This window comes from Lipotes vexillifer, unplaced genomic scaffold (assembly GCF_000442215.2).
Source record: "Lipotes vexillifer unplaced genomic scaffold, Lipotes_vexillifer_v1.1 scaffold113, whole genome shotgun sequence".
NCBI lineage: Eukaryota > Metazoa > Chordata > Mammalia > Artiodactyla > Lipotidae > Lipotes > Lipotes vexillifer.
In genome coordinates this window covers 848,099-861,225 of record NW_006792514.1, presented here as the reverse complement: position 1 = coordinate 861,225, position 13,127 = coordinate 848,099, and the positions used below count along the sequence as shown (strand labels likewise).

Sequence of the window (13,127 nt, the reverse complement as noted above, 5' to 3'; positions counted from 1 at the left end):
ACAAACGCTGATGTCGATCTGAAACACTTCTCCACAAACATAACCCACTAAACTAACCATCATCATAATCAATAGTTCAACAAATATTTATTGAGCACCTCTTTCACACCAAGTACTATGCTCCTAATAAGCCAGGTATCAATGACAGAATACCACTGCAGGAAAAAAAAAAAATAACGCTTTCACTAAACTATTAGGTACCCTTAACATTTAATGCATTTAAGGTAGGGATCTTAACATACCTTCATTGACATCTTCGTCCTGAGACTTGGTAGAGTCAATTCCTGATGATGATGGAACTGCAGAGTCATTTGGATTTTCTTCAGCTGATGACTTGCCTTTTTCCTGAAGACTCTGTGATTGAAAGTTAATTAATGATTCCAAAAACAAGTGCACATTTAGCGCTCCCCAGTTGAGAATACAGCATCTGCCTCATTCTCTATTTCTATGACTTGAGCTCTGAACACATACATACTATGTGGAATCTAAATTTGAATATTGCCAAAGCATTTCATAGTACTTAGGTCTCATCCTTCAGGCTGAATCAGTCGTTTGTAAAAAATAATTTTTAAAACCTTGACGATTTCATTAATCTACACATTGTATCCTTGCTTTTTAAATGAAAAGAGATGGGGCGCTATTAGTTGCATGATTTAGGAAGGAATCCAACAGCTAATCTCAGAAGGTGTAAATACTTTTATTTTCCCTCGGACTTCAAGTGAGAAGACATGGAAAGTTCACATATTTCCTCATAAGTATAAAAAAATATGTACCAGAGATTTTGTTATCAGACAAGAAAATTCACTCTTTTCTGTGGAAGATTACACCACACCATTGGGAGACTCCTCAAAAACGGAAGCTCAAATCACTCTGTCTAGAAACAGAGACACTGAGGCCTAAAGAAGAGAGGTGAGTTGCGCAAGAAGACAGTGACAAAGCTAGGACTAGAACCAGATACTGACTCCAAACTCTACTCCCCACGCCCCCCACTTAATCTACCAGCGTTATGCTACCCTCAAATAAAAAATGCACTATTTGGCAACAGATAAAAAGAAAAGTGGTTATCACCGAGACAAAAGCTTTTTGGTGGGTGAAATGTTTTGAAGAGGAGCTTAGAACAGGGACGAGGTGAGAACCCGAGTTTCGGTAATAAGGGGAAGAAACTGCTGGAAGTACCCGGCCCGCCCCATCACAGCGAACGGGGTTACTGGGTCCCCCACATCTCTCTTAAGTGTTTTAGGGCGACAAGATAGTGGGGAGCATTCTGGCCCATTATCTCCTCACTTTCTTCTCACGGGTTTTTCTCTCTTCTCTCCGCCTTTCGAACTCCTCAAAGGAGATCTTCCCTTCCAGATAGTCGATGAGCTCCGGGCTGAACCCCGACATGTCTGCGGGAATCTGATGTGCAGTTCCAGGAACCGAGACAGAGAAACGGAAGAGCAGAAGCTCCCAGACGCTACCCCCACGCCGAGGCGCTAAAAACAAGGATCCGTAGTCCTTCCGGGAAACCTGCCCGGCCTGCGCCGCAAGCGCGGCGCTCGGGTTCCGCAGGAGCTTCTGGCCCCGCCTCTTCCGGGCGGCGTGGGCGTGGGCAGGACCCGGACTGATCCGCGGCTGGACCCTCCCGGCGACATCGCCGCCCTTGCCGCTGGGCTCAGGCCTCGGGTTTAAGCTTATTAAGGAGTTGGAAAAAAAAATGTGCTTTAAGAAAATGTTCCTTTATCTACATCATTTCCCGCAATTCTCCATTAAAATTCTGACTCTCAATCCATTTCTTTTTTGAATGTTTGTTTTAAAAATTAATTTAATCATTGGTGTAGTGATTATTTTCTTAATTTAACCATTTGCTCTGCCACGTGCACGTTCCACTTTCCAGTTCTGCCCTGCCACAGAAAGCTAAAGTCCTCCCACAATTTATGGTTTAACTCTCATCTCCTCCAATCAATGGCACCATAAGTTTTCCCCTCTTCCACAAATCCTCAAGCTGTCCCCTTCCTCAGACTCCTTCTCAGTCTGTAAATAGGTCATCTAGACTTCACGTCCCACCTCTAATTCTCACGCAAATTTTCTTCTTTTCTTACCAGTTAAACTTTTAGAGAGAATGAAATATTTGCTATGATTAGCATACACTATTGCCCATTTACTCTACAGGCCGTGTACTGTCTTATGCATATTACATATCTCAAAATAATCCTTTTGGATTATATTTTATTATTTTATGTTATTCCTAATGCCAACCTTCTGAATCTAATACGTAGTAGAGCCAAGATTCAAACCCTGGTCTATCTGACTCCAAATCCCATACTTGGAATTAATATGATACACTGCCTCTCCTTAGTGGAACACTTCTTCAGCTCCTACACACTCCTGTGGTTTATATTTTACCTTATCTTATAACTATTTCTCTGCTGTCCTCTTCTAAAGACACTAGCTAGCTGTCAACATCTTGAGAAGAGCACTACCTGATCCATCTTTGTGAACTTTCCTCTGTAGGCTAGTAATCTATGTTCAAAACACATTTATGAATTCAACTGGATGGAACTGAAAGTGCCTTGGGAATGGGCAAGGGATAAGAGGTACGAAAAGCAGCTCAATACGAAGCTGAGGTTAGGGACAAGTTACAGGGAGCCTATCACCTGGCTTGGCCATTGGTGCCTCTTTATGACAATCCAAATGAGGAAAGCCAACAGTTGGATGAGAGAATGAGGGGCCAGGACCTGTAAGAGGGGAACTTCCAGGTGAGAGAAAAAATCTCCAGCTGGAAGTCATTCCTTTCTCATGATAAAGGATCCTCAGGGCCCTATCTGGGTATAAAATATGGGAGGCTAGGAGGGTGGGTTGGGTTAAGGTAATCCACAGAAATCCGTAATAGGTAAATTCCCCCCTGAATTTCTCCAGGCTGTCAGGGAACTGCATTTGAGAGGAAGTCGAGTCTCTAGTTCTAACACTCCTAGGGGAAAAGAAGGAAATCAAAAGGAGCAAATCTGTTCACCTGGTAAGGAGAATGTTCTCCTAAGACCCAGATGGCTTAGACTAGCTTGTTTTGTTATTGGCTGCCTGGAATATGGGAATAACAATTGTGATGATATAGATTCACATTGCAGAGATTTGCAGCAGGGAGCAAGCGGGTGGGAGAACAGTTTTTCTGCTGTGGAACACCTTGATGATGTGACAGTTTTTTGGGTTTTTTTTACAGGTCAGAATGTAGCAACAGGCCTTGAAATTGGAATCTTTCTGCTTTTCTTTTCTCCACTTCGTTGTAAGTGATGTGTCCCCTGGTGAGTCAGAGGCATCCACATTACCTTGAGATGAAGTGGAACTGTTATAGCAGTAATGAAAATAGCAAGAAGAAACTTTTCAGACTTTCAGACTGATTTCTGAGAATCAAAACGGAATGTCTGAAGAAAGCAGAACACTGAATTTATACCATGATGAGGGCATGAAGAGTACACAGGGAGGTAATGACTCCCTCCTTTCTCAAGGGGAGGAGCCAGGATGGGGTGTGACACTTTTGGGGAAACAATTTTCCCATGGTTCTCTCACTTTTCGGCAAAAACTTGTGACTGCTTTCACTCCGGACTATCTTTTCAAGGATGTCTGGAGAACAAACAGCCTTGAAAGATAGAGATATTGTCTCCCTCTGGGACAGAGGCCAGATTTGTTTTCTGACCAGTATGGTAATGTTTCCCTCTGGGGCAAAGGTTGGGCATGTTTGGGCATGTTGTAAGAGTGGGTATTTCCTAAGTTTGGGGTTCCTCAGCTGTGGCACAAACCAACTAGTGCCCAGTAAACACCTGGACTCACCTCCACATGGCCCCCATGATACTTGGGGGACAAGGAGAACCAATAGGAATGTAAAACGCATGCTGCCTGCTGAGCCATGAATAATAAAGTCTATTGCCTTAGACCCACTGGTCTCAGGGCCCACCAGGATCTGTGAAATTGTAGCAGCCAGTGTGTAGCTTGCAAATCGGGTAAAATCTCACACCCTTAATAGTTCTTGACCACACTAGACTCAGGATAGGTGACAATAGGCCATGTCCTAGGGATGGGGAATGGAATGCTCATCAAAGAGGAGCAGAGTCAGTGTTGAGAGACTGTCAAGGACCTATGTAGAGAAGGACCACAGACCCCCTGGGAGCCTAGATCACCTGCAGAACACTTATTTTCATTGCAGGAAACACTACACTTCTGCTGTTTTCCTAACGACAGTTCTCGGCCAAGGACAAAATCACTTCCCCAGTGGCATTTTAGAAATGTGAATAGGGAGGTTTTGGTGGTCAAAATAATAGCGCAGGGGTGGGGAAATCACTAATATACCACTATACATTGTCTAGGGACCAGGTGTGCTAAATGGTCACCACGAAGACTTGTCCTTCCCCAACTGACAATACCATCACTGATAAGAAACTCTAGTCTAGTGGAGTGTAGGCCTCCCATCAACGGCTACCTGCCAGTTGTGAGGAATTTTCCAGCAGAAGGATGCATGTCCTGTGCTGAGACTTTGCAAGCTCATAGCTAAAAGTCCCCTGTGGATGCCCTTCCTTTTCAGAGGCCTTAAAACTAATAAACATTCCCTTTGTGGAGGTCTTGACAACCAGAGCAGGAGTGGTGAAAGGGAAAGGGAAAGCCAGTCACTGGTACTTGAGTGGAACTGGACAGGGGTGAAGCACTCCCTACCACTCTACCATTTATCTGAACAGGCTTATTTTTATGAGGAATAGCTCATCAATAATTACTTACAGGACTTCCCTGGTGGCGCAGTGGTTAAGAATCTGCCTGCCAATGCAGGGGACATGGGTTCAAGCCCTGGCCCAGGAAGATCCCACATGCCACAGAACAACTAAGCCCGTGTGCCACAACTACTGAGCCTGAGCTCTAGAGCCCGTGAGCCACAACTACTGAGCCTGCATGCCACAACTCCTGAAGCCCGCACACCTAGAGCCTGTGCTCCGCAACAAGAGAAGCCATCACATTGAGAAGCCTGCACACCACAACTAGAGAAAGCCCACGTGCAGCAATGAAGACCCAACGCAGCCAAACATAAAATATAATTATAAATAATAATAACATATCTTTTAAATGGTAAAACAAAAAAGTCTGGCATTAACTAGAAGCAGCTTCCATTACTGTGTGACTAATAACAAAATAACACACATTTATTTCAATTCAGCAAGTATTTATTGAGTGCTTGCTACATGCAAGGCATTGTACTAGGTGCTGGAGAAATACAAATGGCTTATATATGATCTTGGCTCACAAATATCTCACAGCCCTCCAGAGAAAACACTTACATAACTAATTACAATAGAACATATTGAACCAGATATAGAATCTGTTCTTGCATAAATATTTTATTCTTGATATTCAATATCAATCATCCACAAAAAAGCCACAGAAAACTATTTTGGAATGTATAGACTAGTGTTTTTAGGATTACAGTATTTCCTTCTAGTACAGTGTTCCTTTTGCAGAGATCAGAGAAAATGATGCAGCTCTTCATAAAGAAAAGTAGCTATTTCAGATGAGAATATGAGAATCAGAATGATTCAGCCTCAGTTGGGGAGGGGTGGGTGGAGGAAGAGGGTTGGTTATTAAAGAAGGGAAATCCACCTGTTTCTCCTCTCCCTTCCTGAGGTTGTGTGTGGAAGAGCCAGAGGTGAGGCATGGCTAGGATATCTGGTGTAGCACAATGCCCACCTCTGAACATCGTGGCAGAGAACATCTCCCAGAGGCCCAAGAGGCTCCTAAAATCCCACGTTTCTTTGCCTTCCATTTCAACTTAATTGTGGATATTCATCACTTACTCTCCCTTGATATGTAACTAAGACTGTGAGGTCTTTCAATAGCATATGCTGACCATGGGAATGCATCTTCCTTTTAGGAAAAAGATAAATTTAAAAACCCAAATTCCTGTTACATATAATGAACTAAAGTAAACATGAGCAATGTCCCTTTCAAATAAAAACAGATCGATAAAAGAGAAGAAACATAGAAGACAAGCTTAAAGGAAACATAATTTAGAAGATCATTTCTTTTGACTTTATGGTGTTTCTGTAATCCTTGCAATATATGCCATGCTTTATACTTGTATCTATGGTTATTGACTGGGAAAAAAACCCATGCACATAAGTCACATATGTCCCAAAGCTCAAGCTGTTTACATAGCTTGAGCTATGTAGAATAAAATGTAGAATAAAATTAGAAATTAACAAAAATGGAGGGAAAAAACACATAAAAGTTTAGCCATGACCATGAATCAATTTTTCTAATGAGAAGCTTCGTCTGTAGTTTTAAAACCACCAGACATCTGAAAGAAAACATTATAACGAATGGAAAATGAAGATTATACGATTAACACAAAGACCCAAAGATCAACATAGTTCACTGAAAACTCTTTTTGTCTTCATTTCCTAATGAGAGTTGTTAGGAAGGAGAGCTTGTATTTATGAAATATTCTCCAAATCAGAAACTTTGCTTCTTTTGCAAAGTTGAATACTTATTATATTACAATATCACTAACTGGGTGCTTTCTCTTTTTTCCTGCTCTTAAACATTTCCTTGTTTCATGCTCACACAAAAGTATGTATTTGATGTTTTCTCTGACACTTTTTATTAGAAATCCATATATGAAATTTATAGATGAGTAAACTAAGGCTTACAAGCAACTTGTATGCAATACTGTCTCATACTGAAATAGGTACTTGGTATTAATAATTATTCTCTGTTTTAGTGTCTGTTACCCTAGGGCCTGAGTGTGAAAAATAGTCAAGGGATCCTTCGTTAATATACTTGTGTTTATTCTATTTTATTTTCTCATTGTAGGACAGTTCTCAAGTGCATATGCCACATGGTAAATTGCATCCTCTTAGAATAACAATCATTATTTTAAAAACATCATCACATTTAAAAGAGCTAATCATCAAAATCCTTTCACAATCATAATGAAGTGTAACAATGGTTTGCTTCCTCACAATTTCATCCTATGCCCATGAAAGAATGGGAGTAGATTTTAATTATGATTCGGTTCCCTTTATTTATTTAGTTAGTTAGTTAGTTTTTGCGGTACGCAGGCCTCTCCCTGTTGTGGTCTCTCCCGTTGCGGAGCACAGGCTCTGGACGCGCAGGCTCAGTGGCCATGGCTCATGGGCCCAGCAGCTCCGCGGCACGTGGGATCTTCCCGGACCGGGGCACGAGCCCATGTCCCCTGCGTCGGCAGGCGGACTCTCAACCACTGCGCCACCAGGGAAGCCCCGGTTCCCTGTGTTATTCAGTCAAATGAAAAGCTAACAGACTAGAATCATAGTATATTTTCTTCGACTGCACCATACCTGTTCCGTTTTAAATGGTACGTATTTATTTGATAGGAATGCTAAAGTAATAAGAATAGAAAAATTCAAATCTTAGACATAAATTTCTAATTTTTTTCCTATGAAATGCCATCTTTACTAATATTCTACTCTTTTTCCCCCTCTAGGTGAGGATGTTCAAGCTCAAATATACTCTTAATACTTTCTCCCAAAAGAAACCATTCTTTTAAATTTTTACTATCCATTTAATCCAACTGCACAGCTCAATATATTTCTTTACAGACGATTTTCCACATAATTTAGCTCTATGACCTGGTCTGAAAAAGATATAGGTATAAGTATGTGGTTTTAAATTATATTTCATAATTCTATTGAGTGATGGTTCTACTATTTTAATATATCTCTCCCCAGAAAACTATGCTTTAAGAATCATAACTGTCATTTCTTTTTAAAACCAGACTGTAAAATATATGAACCAAATCAGAGTATTAACAGTGATGTGTATCATCAGAACTGAGCAGTTATTTACATGAGGAAATAAAATCATTTTTCAAATAAATATTTTCTAAACCTCTTTATGACTTTATGACTGAGTTGTATGTTTAGATAGATGCTGGGAATAAAGGGATGAGTTGTACCTGCACTCAGAAGAAACATTCAGACTTTGAGGTAATTGGGGAAGGAGTTTTTCTGTTCTTCATAATCTGCAAATGCAGAAGCAATAGGTTCTGATTGGAAAGAGAGAGGTCCGGGATTCTCGTTCATGGAGGAAATATTTGAAAACATTCCAAGATCAAGACGTCTTCCTTTGAAATATGCCTGAAGGGTTCTGAAAAACTGAAGAGAGAAAGAAAATGTTCAATGTCATTTATCATATAAACACTCCAAATACTCAAAGATGAGTATTTTTCCCCTCTCATTTTCCCCCCAAATTGACTTTAGAGCTAACCCAGGAGGCAGGAGGTGGAAAACTCAGAAACACAAGCTGTGGCTCCTTCTCCCCTTCCCCCTCCTTTCTTCCTGACATTTCAACTCTAAACAAAGATAATTCACCATTTTTGAATATCAATTATTTAACAGCCCACAGTGAGAAGATTCATTGCCCATCTCTGAGTACTGAAGTCAGAGATGAAACTGAACTCCACGGTGATCAGAGCTCAGGTGTCTCCTCTCCGATTGATGGTGAGATAGATCCCAGTCATCTCAGACGTGGGGTTTTCAGCTGTGTATTCTGTGAATACATAGAAGCTGTGCAAAGTGCTATTTGATTGTTTTAATCCTATATTGTTATATTTCACATCATTTTCTTTAGAAAAACTATATTTTGAAATCGTAATGTCATCATGTTTACTGTATTTGGCATATTTTTAAAAGAGAATCTTTACTGGTATTTTGAATTCTATTTCCTAGATAACGTTATGATGAAAATAATGCCTAGCAAATTGAAAAGAATGCAGGTCGACTTTCAGTTTTGGCAGTGGAGCTTTGCAAGTATTGGTTATGTGAGAATCTGTTTTGTTATCAGTTCAACCTAAGCTGTGAAAAACGTAATTCCCTGTTATGCTCTTGATTCTGTATATATCAATATATTAGAAATTAAGGCTATAAAGTCAACGTGTATATAATATTTACAAATGTAATGTGCTATGTGTGTATAAGGTCATTTCTAAATATAAATTTGTTTCTCTGTACAGAGACAAGTGTAAATTGGCTAGAACACCAGCCACTAGGCTAGCAAAATTCTTCTCTGGTCCTGCTGGGGAATCTTCTCAACCCTTGGCAGCCTCCTCTCCACCGTGCTCTAGCAGAGTGCAGTGTGCATAACTCCAGGGAGGTGCCAATTTCACCCTGCAGCCTGGCATGTCCCAGTGGCTGTTCTTACCAGATCTCGGTTTCTAGGATTGTTGAGGGGCTTCCATTTTTCTTTGTTTCTCAGCACGGCTCCATGCACAAGCCCAAGTGGCACCAGGGCAACAGCCAGCAGCAGGAGTGCTTTGGGCATTGTGGAAGGGAGCTGAGTGAAAGGAAGGACCAGGGAAATGTCAATGGCCAGAGAGAGAGATATTGAGGAGGGAGAGAGAGGAGAAGGGACGGCAAAAGTAGAAAAGAGAAAGAGGAAACATTTTTAAAGGGAGACAAGGAAGAAGAAATAGTATATTGGTTCACCTGAATTTTGCAGCCCTCTTTTTTTCCACATTCATTTCTTAATGAACTCCCCTAAAACCAATTATTAGCTTAAAGGAGTCCGTGATAAGGAGAATGTTATACAGTGATAAACAAAGCAATTATGAATACAACCTAGAAAGTGAGTATGCCTTTTCATCTGAAAAAAATTGCACTTTGTTGTCTCCAAAGAAACTGCAATTCTTAACAACAACAAAAAAGAAAAAACAACCAATCTTAAATTACTTTAAGTGTTAAGACAGTAGTCTTAAAAAAAAAAGAGAGAAAAGAAAAAAATATATACCCCGAACTGAAAGATGCACCTTACACACAGGTCTGAGACAGACACACACCACACCAGTGTAAGTAGAGGTTGTATCCCACCCCAAGGTGTGAAATGGAAGTGAAACACACAGAAAGAGCTAATAAAGCTTACCAGGAGTTTGCTTTTGCCTGGCCCTGGTTGTTTACTCTGCCTACAATCTGCAAGGCGATTCATGGCTACTTATAACCAGTGGATCGGCTGCAGGTGGGAGTCATTGACGTGAGCTGGGGGTGGGGGGAGCTCAAAAATAATGATTCCATTTTCATCCACAGCACAAAGACCCTTGAGAATCACATCTTCGGGCTTCTTCAGGGTTAACAGTGAAGCTATTTGTCCTAAATACAGCAGACTCTCCCCCAACCACCGAACACTTCATTTGGATGTTATAGAACACAAAAGGCACTTCCACACAGCAAAATGGCTTTCTCCTTTTTCACTTTTAAGAGAAGGTATAGGGCTTCCCTGGTGGCGCAGTGGTTGAGAGTCCGCCTGCCGATGCAGGGGACGCGCGGGTTCGTAGCCCGGTCCGGGAAGATCCCACAGGCCGCGGAGCGGCTGGGCCCGTGAGCCATGGCCGCTGAGCCTGCACGTCCGGAGCCTGTGCTCCGCAACGGGAGAGGCCACAACAGTGAGAGGCCCGCGTACCGCAAAAAAAAGAAAAAAAAAAAAGAGAGAAGGTATATACATAGCAGCTGGGAATATGACAATGATTATCCCACCGAATAGAATGCTCTTTTGGAGCTATCAGCCTTTCAAATTAATCACATTATTTTAAACAGTAAATTCTATTGCAAGAGACAAAATTGCTCTTTGTGACCCATACCTTATATTTCTTCTTAGAATCTCAAGAAGCTTTACAAGTTTTAAATAGTGGTATGGTTAATCATAATACCCTTTCAAAATAGAGCAAAAAGATAGCACATGTTTTGTGGAAAAAAGAAAAATTACCTTACCTATAGCATCCCCTTGCTAAATAAATGCCATCTGCAGAAAATGGTAGGGTTGAGAAATTGGACTTGATGAACTGAAGTTGCTTTGGTTCCAATAATTCAGAACAATCCAGAACAAGCTTTTTGTTGAGAAGGCTAGTAATCTGGACTGGAAATTAGAATACGTGGCTACAATCTCAGTCTTGCCATTTTGACCTTGGGAGGGTCATTGTGACCTTCACTTATTCACACCTTTGTTTATTCAACAAACTTTTACTGAGTGCCTACTATGTGCCAGGCACTGCACAAGGCTTTGGGGATAAAATAGTAAGAATAATAGATTCCCTGCCCTCATGGAATTAACAGATTAGTGGGCAAGACAGACATTAATCAAACCATTATATAACAAAGTGTATAAATATCAATGATGATAATTTCTATTGAGATTATGGCACTATGACAGGGTAGAACAGGTGGATTCGATGCAGTCTCAGGGATCAGGTAAGGCTTCTGTGAAGAAGTGACCTTATATCTGGTAGATGAGTAGAGTTACCTAGGCAACCTAGGGAGGACAGAGGGAGAAGGGTTTCAGACAAGGTGAACAAGTGTACTAGACCTTGTGGCTGGAAGGAACATGGCAAATTAATGCAACTGAAATTAAGTCAGTATCTGAGGAGTATAAGGAGCAAGGTGGGGGGCTGATGCAATTTGGGCCTTTAGAGGTAGTCAGATTATGATCTTTCTGCTGCAAACAATGCTAACTGATTGAAAAGTTTTAAGCATCCAAGTGACTTGATAACAGACTTGTAATTTTATTTTATTTTATTATTATTATTTTTTTGTGGTACGTGGGCCTCTCACTGTTGTGGCCTCTCCCGTTGCAGAGCACAGGCTCCGGACGCGCAGGTTCAGCGGCCACAGCTCACGGGCCCAGCCGCTCCACAGCATGTGGGATCTTCCCGGACTGGGGCGTGAACCCGTGTCCCCTGCATCGGCAGGCGGACTCTCAACCACTGCGCCACCAGGGAAGCCCCAGACTTGTAATTTTAAAAAGCTATTCTGGTTGCACTGTGGAGGACAGACTGAGCTAGAAAAGAGGGAGACCAGTTAGGTGGCTACTGCAATAGTCCAGGCAGGACAAGGTGTTAACTTGGATTAGGGTGGTAGCACAGATGCAGAGTTGTGGATGGATCTGAGAGATATTTAGAAGGTACTGATAATGTACTGGATACTATGGGAGGCAGACCTAAGGGGAAGAGAGTTTCAAGGCCAATCCCTAGGTCTCAGGATTATGCAGCTGAGCAGACTACAGTGCCATTAGCTGACATATCAAACACCGGCATGAGGAGATGAGGCTCATGAGTTCCAGGTGGGACACGTTGAATTTGAGGAGCCTTGGAGATCTCCAAGTGGGGATGGGGAGTATACAATTGGATACACAGGCCTGAAGCTCAGAGAAGTGGTCTGGAAAGGAGATGTAACTATGGGGCTTGTAAATATGGCATGGAAAGGATGAGATTACCTCAGTGAAGATTAGCAAATGAGAAGAAAAGGTGATGTAGGACTTGAGCTTTGAGAAATTTTAACATGAACCAGCCCTATACCAGAATCTATATGAAGGAGACCCTGGAGGTAGGGGGAAAACCAGGAGAGGATGGGAGCAAGAGAAGAAAATGTTTCAAGAAGGGACAAATTGGGTAAATGAGGACTTAAAAGGATCCATAGAGCATTAGAGATGTTTGGGTAGATGGAGGTGAAGGTCAGATTAGAAGGGAGTCGATGGACAGGAAAGAGAGAATGAATCCATCAAGCTCTTGAGAAGTTTGCCTGTGTGTGTGTGTGTGTGTGTGTGTGTGTGAGAGAGAGAGAGAGACAGAGAGAGAGAGACAGAGAGAGAGAGACAGAGACAGAGAGAGAGAGACAGAGAGAGAGAGACAGAGAGAGAGAGACAGAGAGAGAGAGGCAGTACCTGGAGGGGGAAATAGAAATAAGAGAAGGTGTTGATTTTATTGTTAAGACTTGAGTCTGTTTAAATGTCAGTGGTCAAGTGAGTAAATGAATACCCTGGAATTTCATTACATCAACTCTCCTTAAAACTCCAGGACTTTGGTACGGTTTTCAGGGCAGACAGAGACACAGATGTAGAGAACAAACATATGGACACCAAGCGGGGAAACTGGGGGTGGTGGTGGTGGTGGTGGTGGGAGGAATTGAGAGATTGGGATTGATATGTACACACTGATGTGTATAAAATGGATAACTAATAAGAACCTGCTGTATAAAAAAATAAATAAAATAAAACTCAAAAATTAAAAAAAACTTCAGGACTTTGAAGTTAAAGCACCTAATAATATTGAAGTATTAAGTGTTGAGATTATTAACACTGTAAACTCCTTAAAC

The 13,127-nt window shown here is 41.5% G+C and overlaps 2 protein-coding genes across 2 annotated transcripts in view; both read right to left on the bottom strand.

Moving 5' to 3' along the window:
- The window catches only part of GTF3C3 (general transcription factor IIIC subunit 3), a 31,373-nt gene extending 29,834 nt beyond the window's left edge, over positions 1-1,539 (bottom strand). The window contains exons 1-2 of the mRNA XM_007465704.1: positions 1,285-1,539; positions 243-354 (exon numbers count right to left, since the gene is read on the bottom strand). Of these exons, the coding sequence (XP_007465766.1) occupies positions 243-354; positions 1,285-1,386 (214 nt within the window). The 5' untranslated portion in view covers positions 1,387-1,539. The remainder of the gene's footprint in view (positions 1-242; positions 355-1,284) is intronic.
- A 6,428-nt stretch (positions 1,540-7,967) lies between these two features.
- CUNH2orf66 (chromosome unknown C2orf66 homolog) lies at positions 7,968-9,972 on the bottom strand. Its single transcript, XM_007465705.1, has 3 exons — positions 9,910-9,972; positions 9,193-9,333; positions 7,968-8,147 (listed from the first exon to the last, which is right to left on the bottom strand). The coding sequence occupies exons 1-3, from the start codon at positions 9,970-9,972 to the stop codon at positions 7,968-7,970; spliced, it is 384 nt and encodes a 127-aa protein (XP_007465767.1).
- Between the last annotated feature and the right edge of the window lie 3,155 nt (positions 9,973-13,127).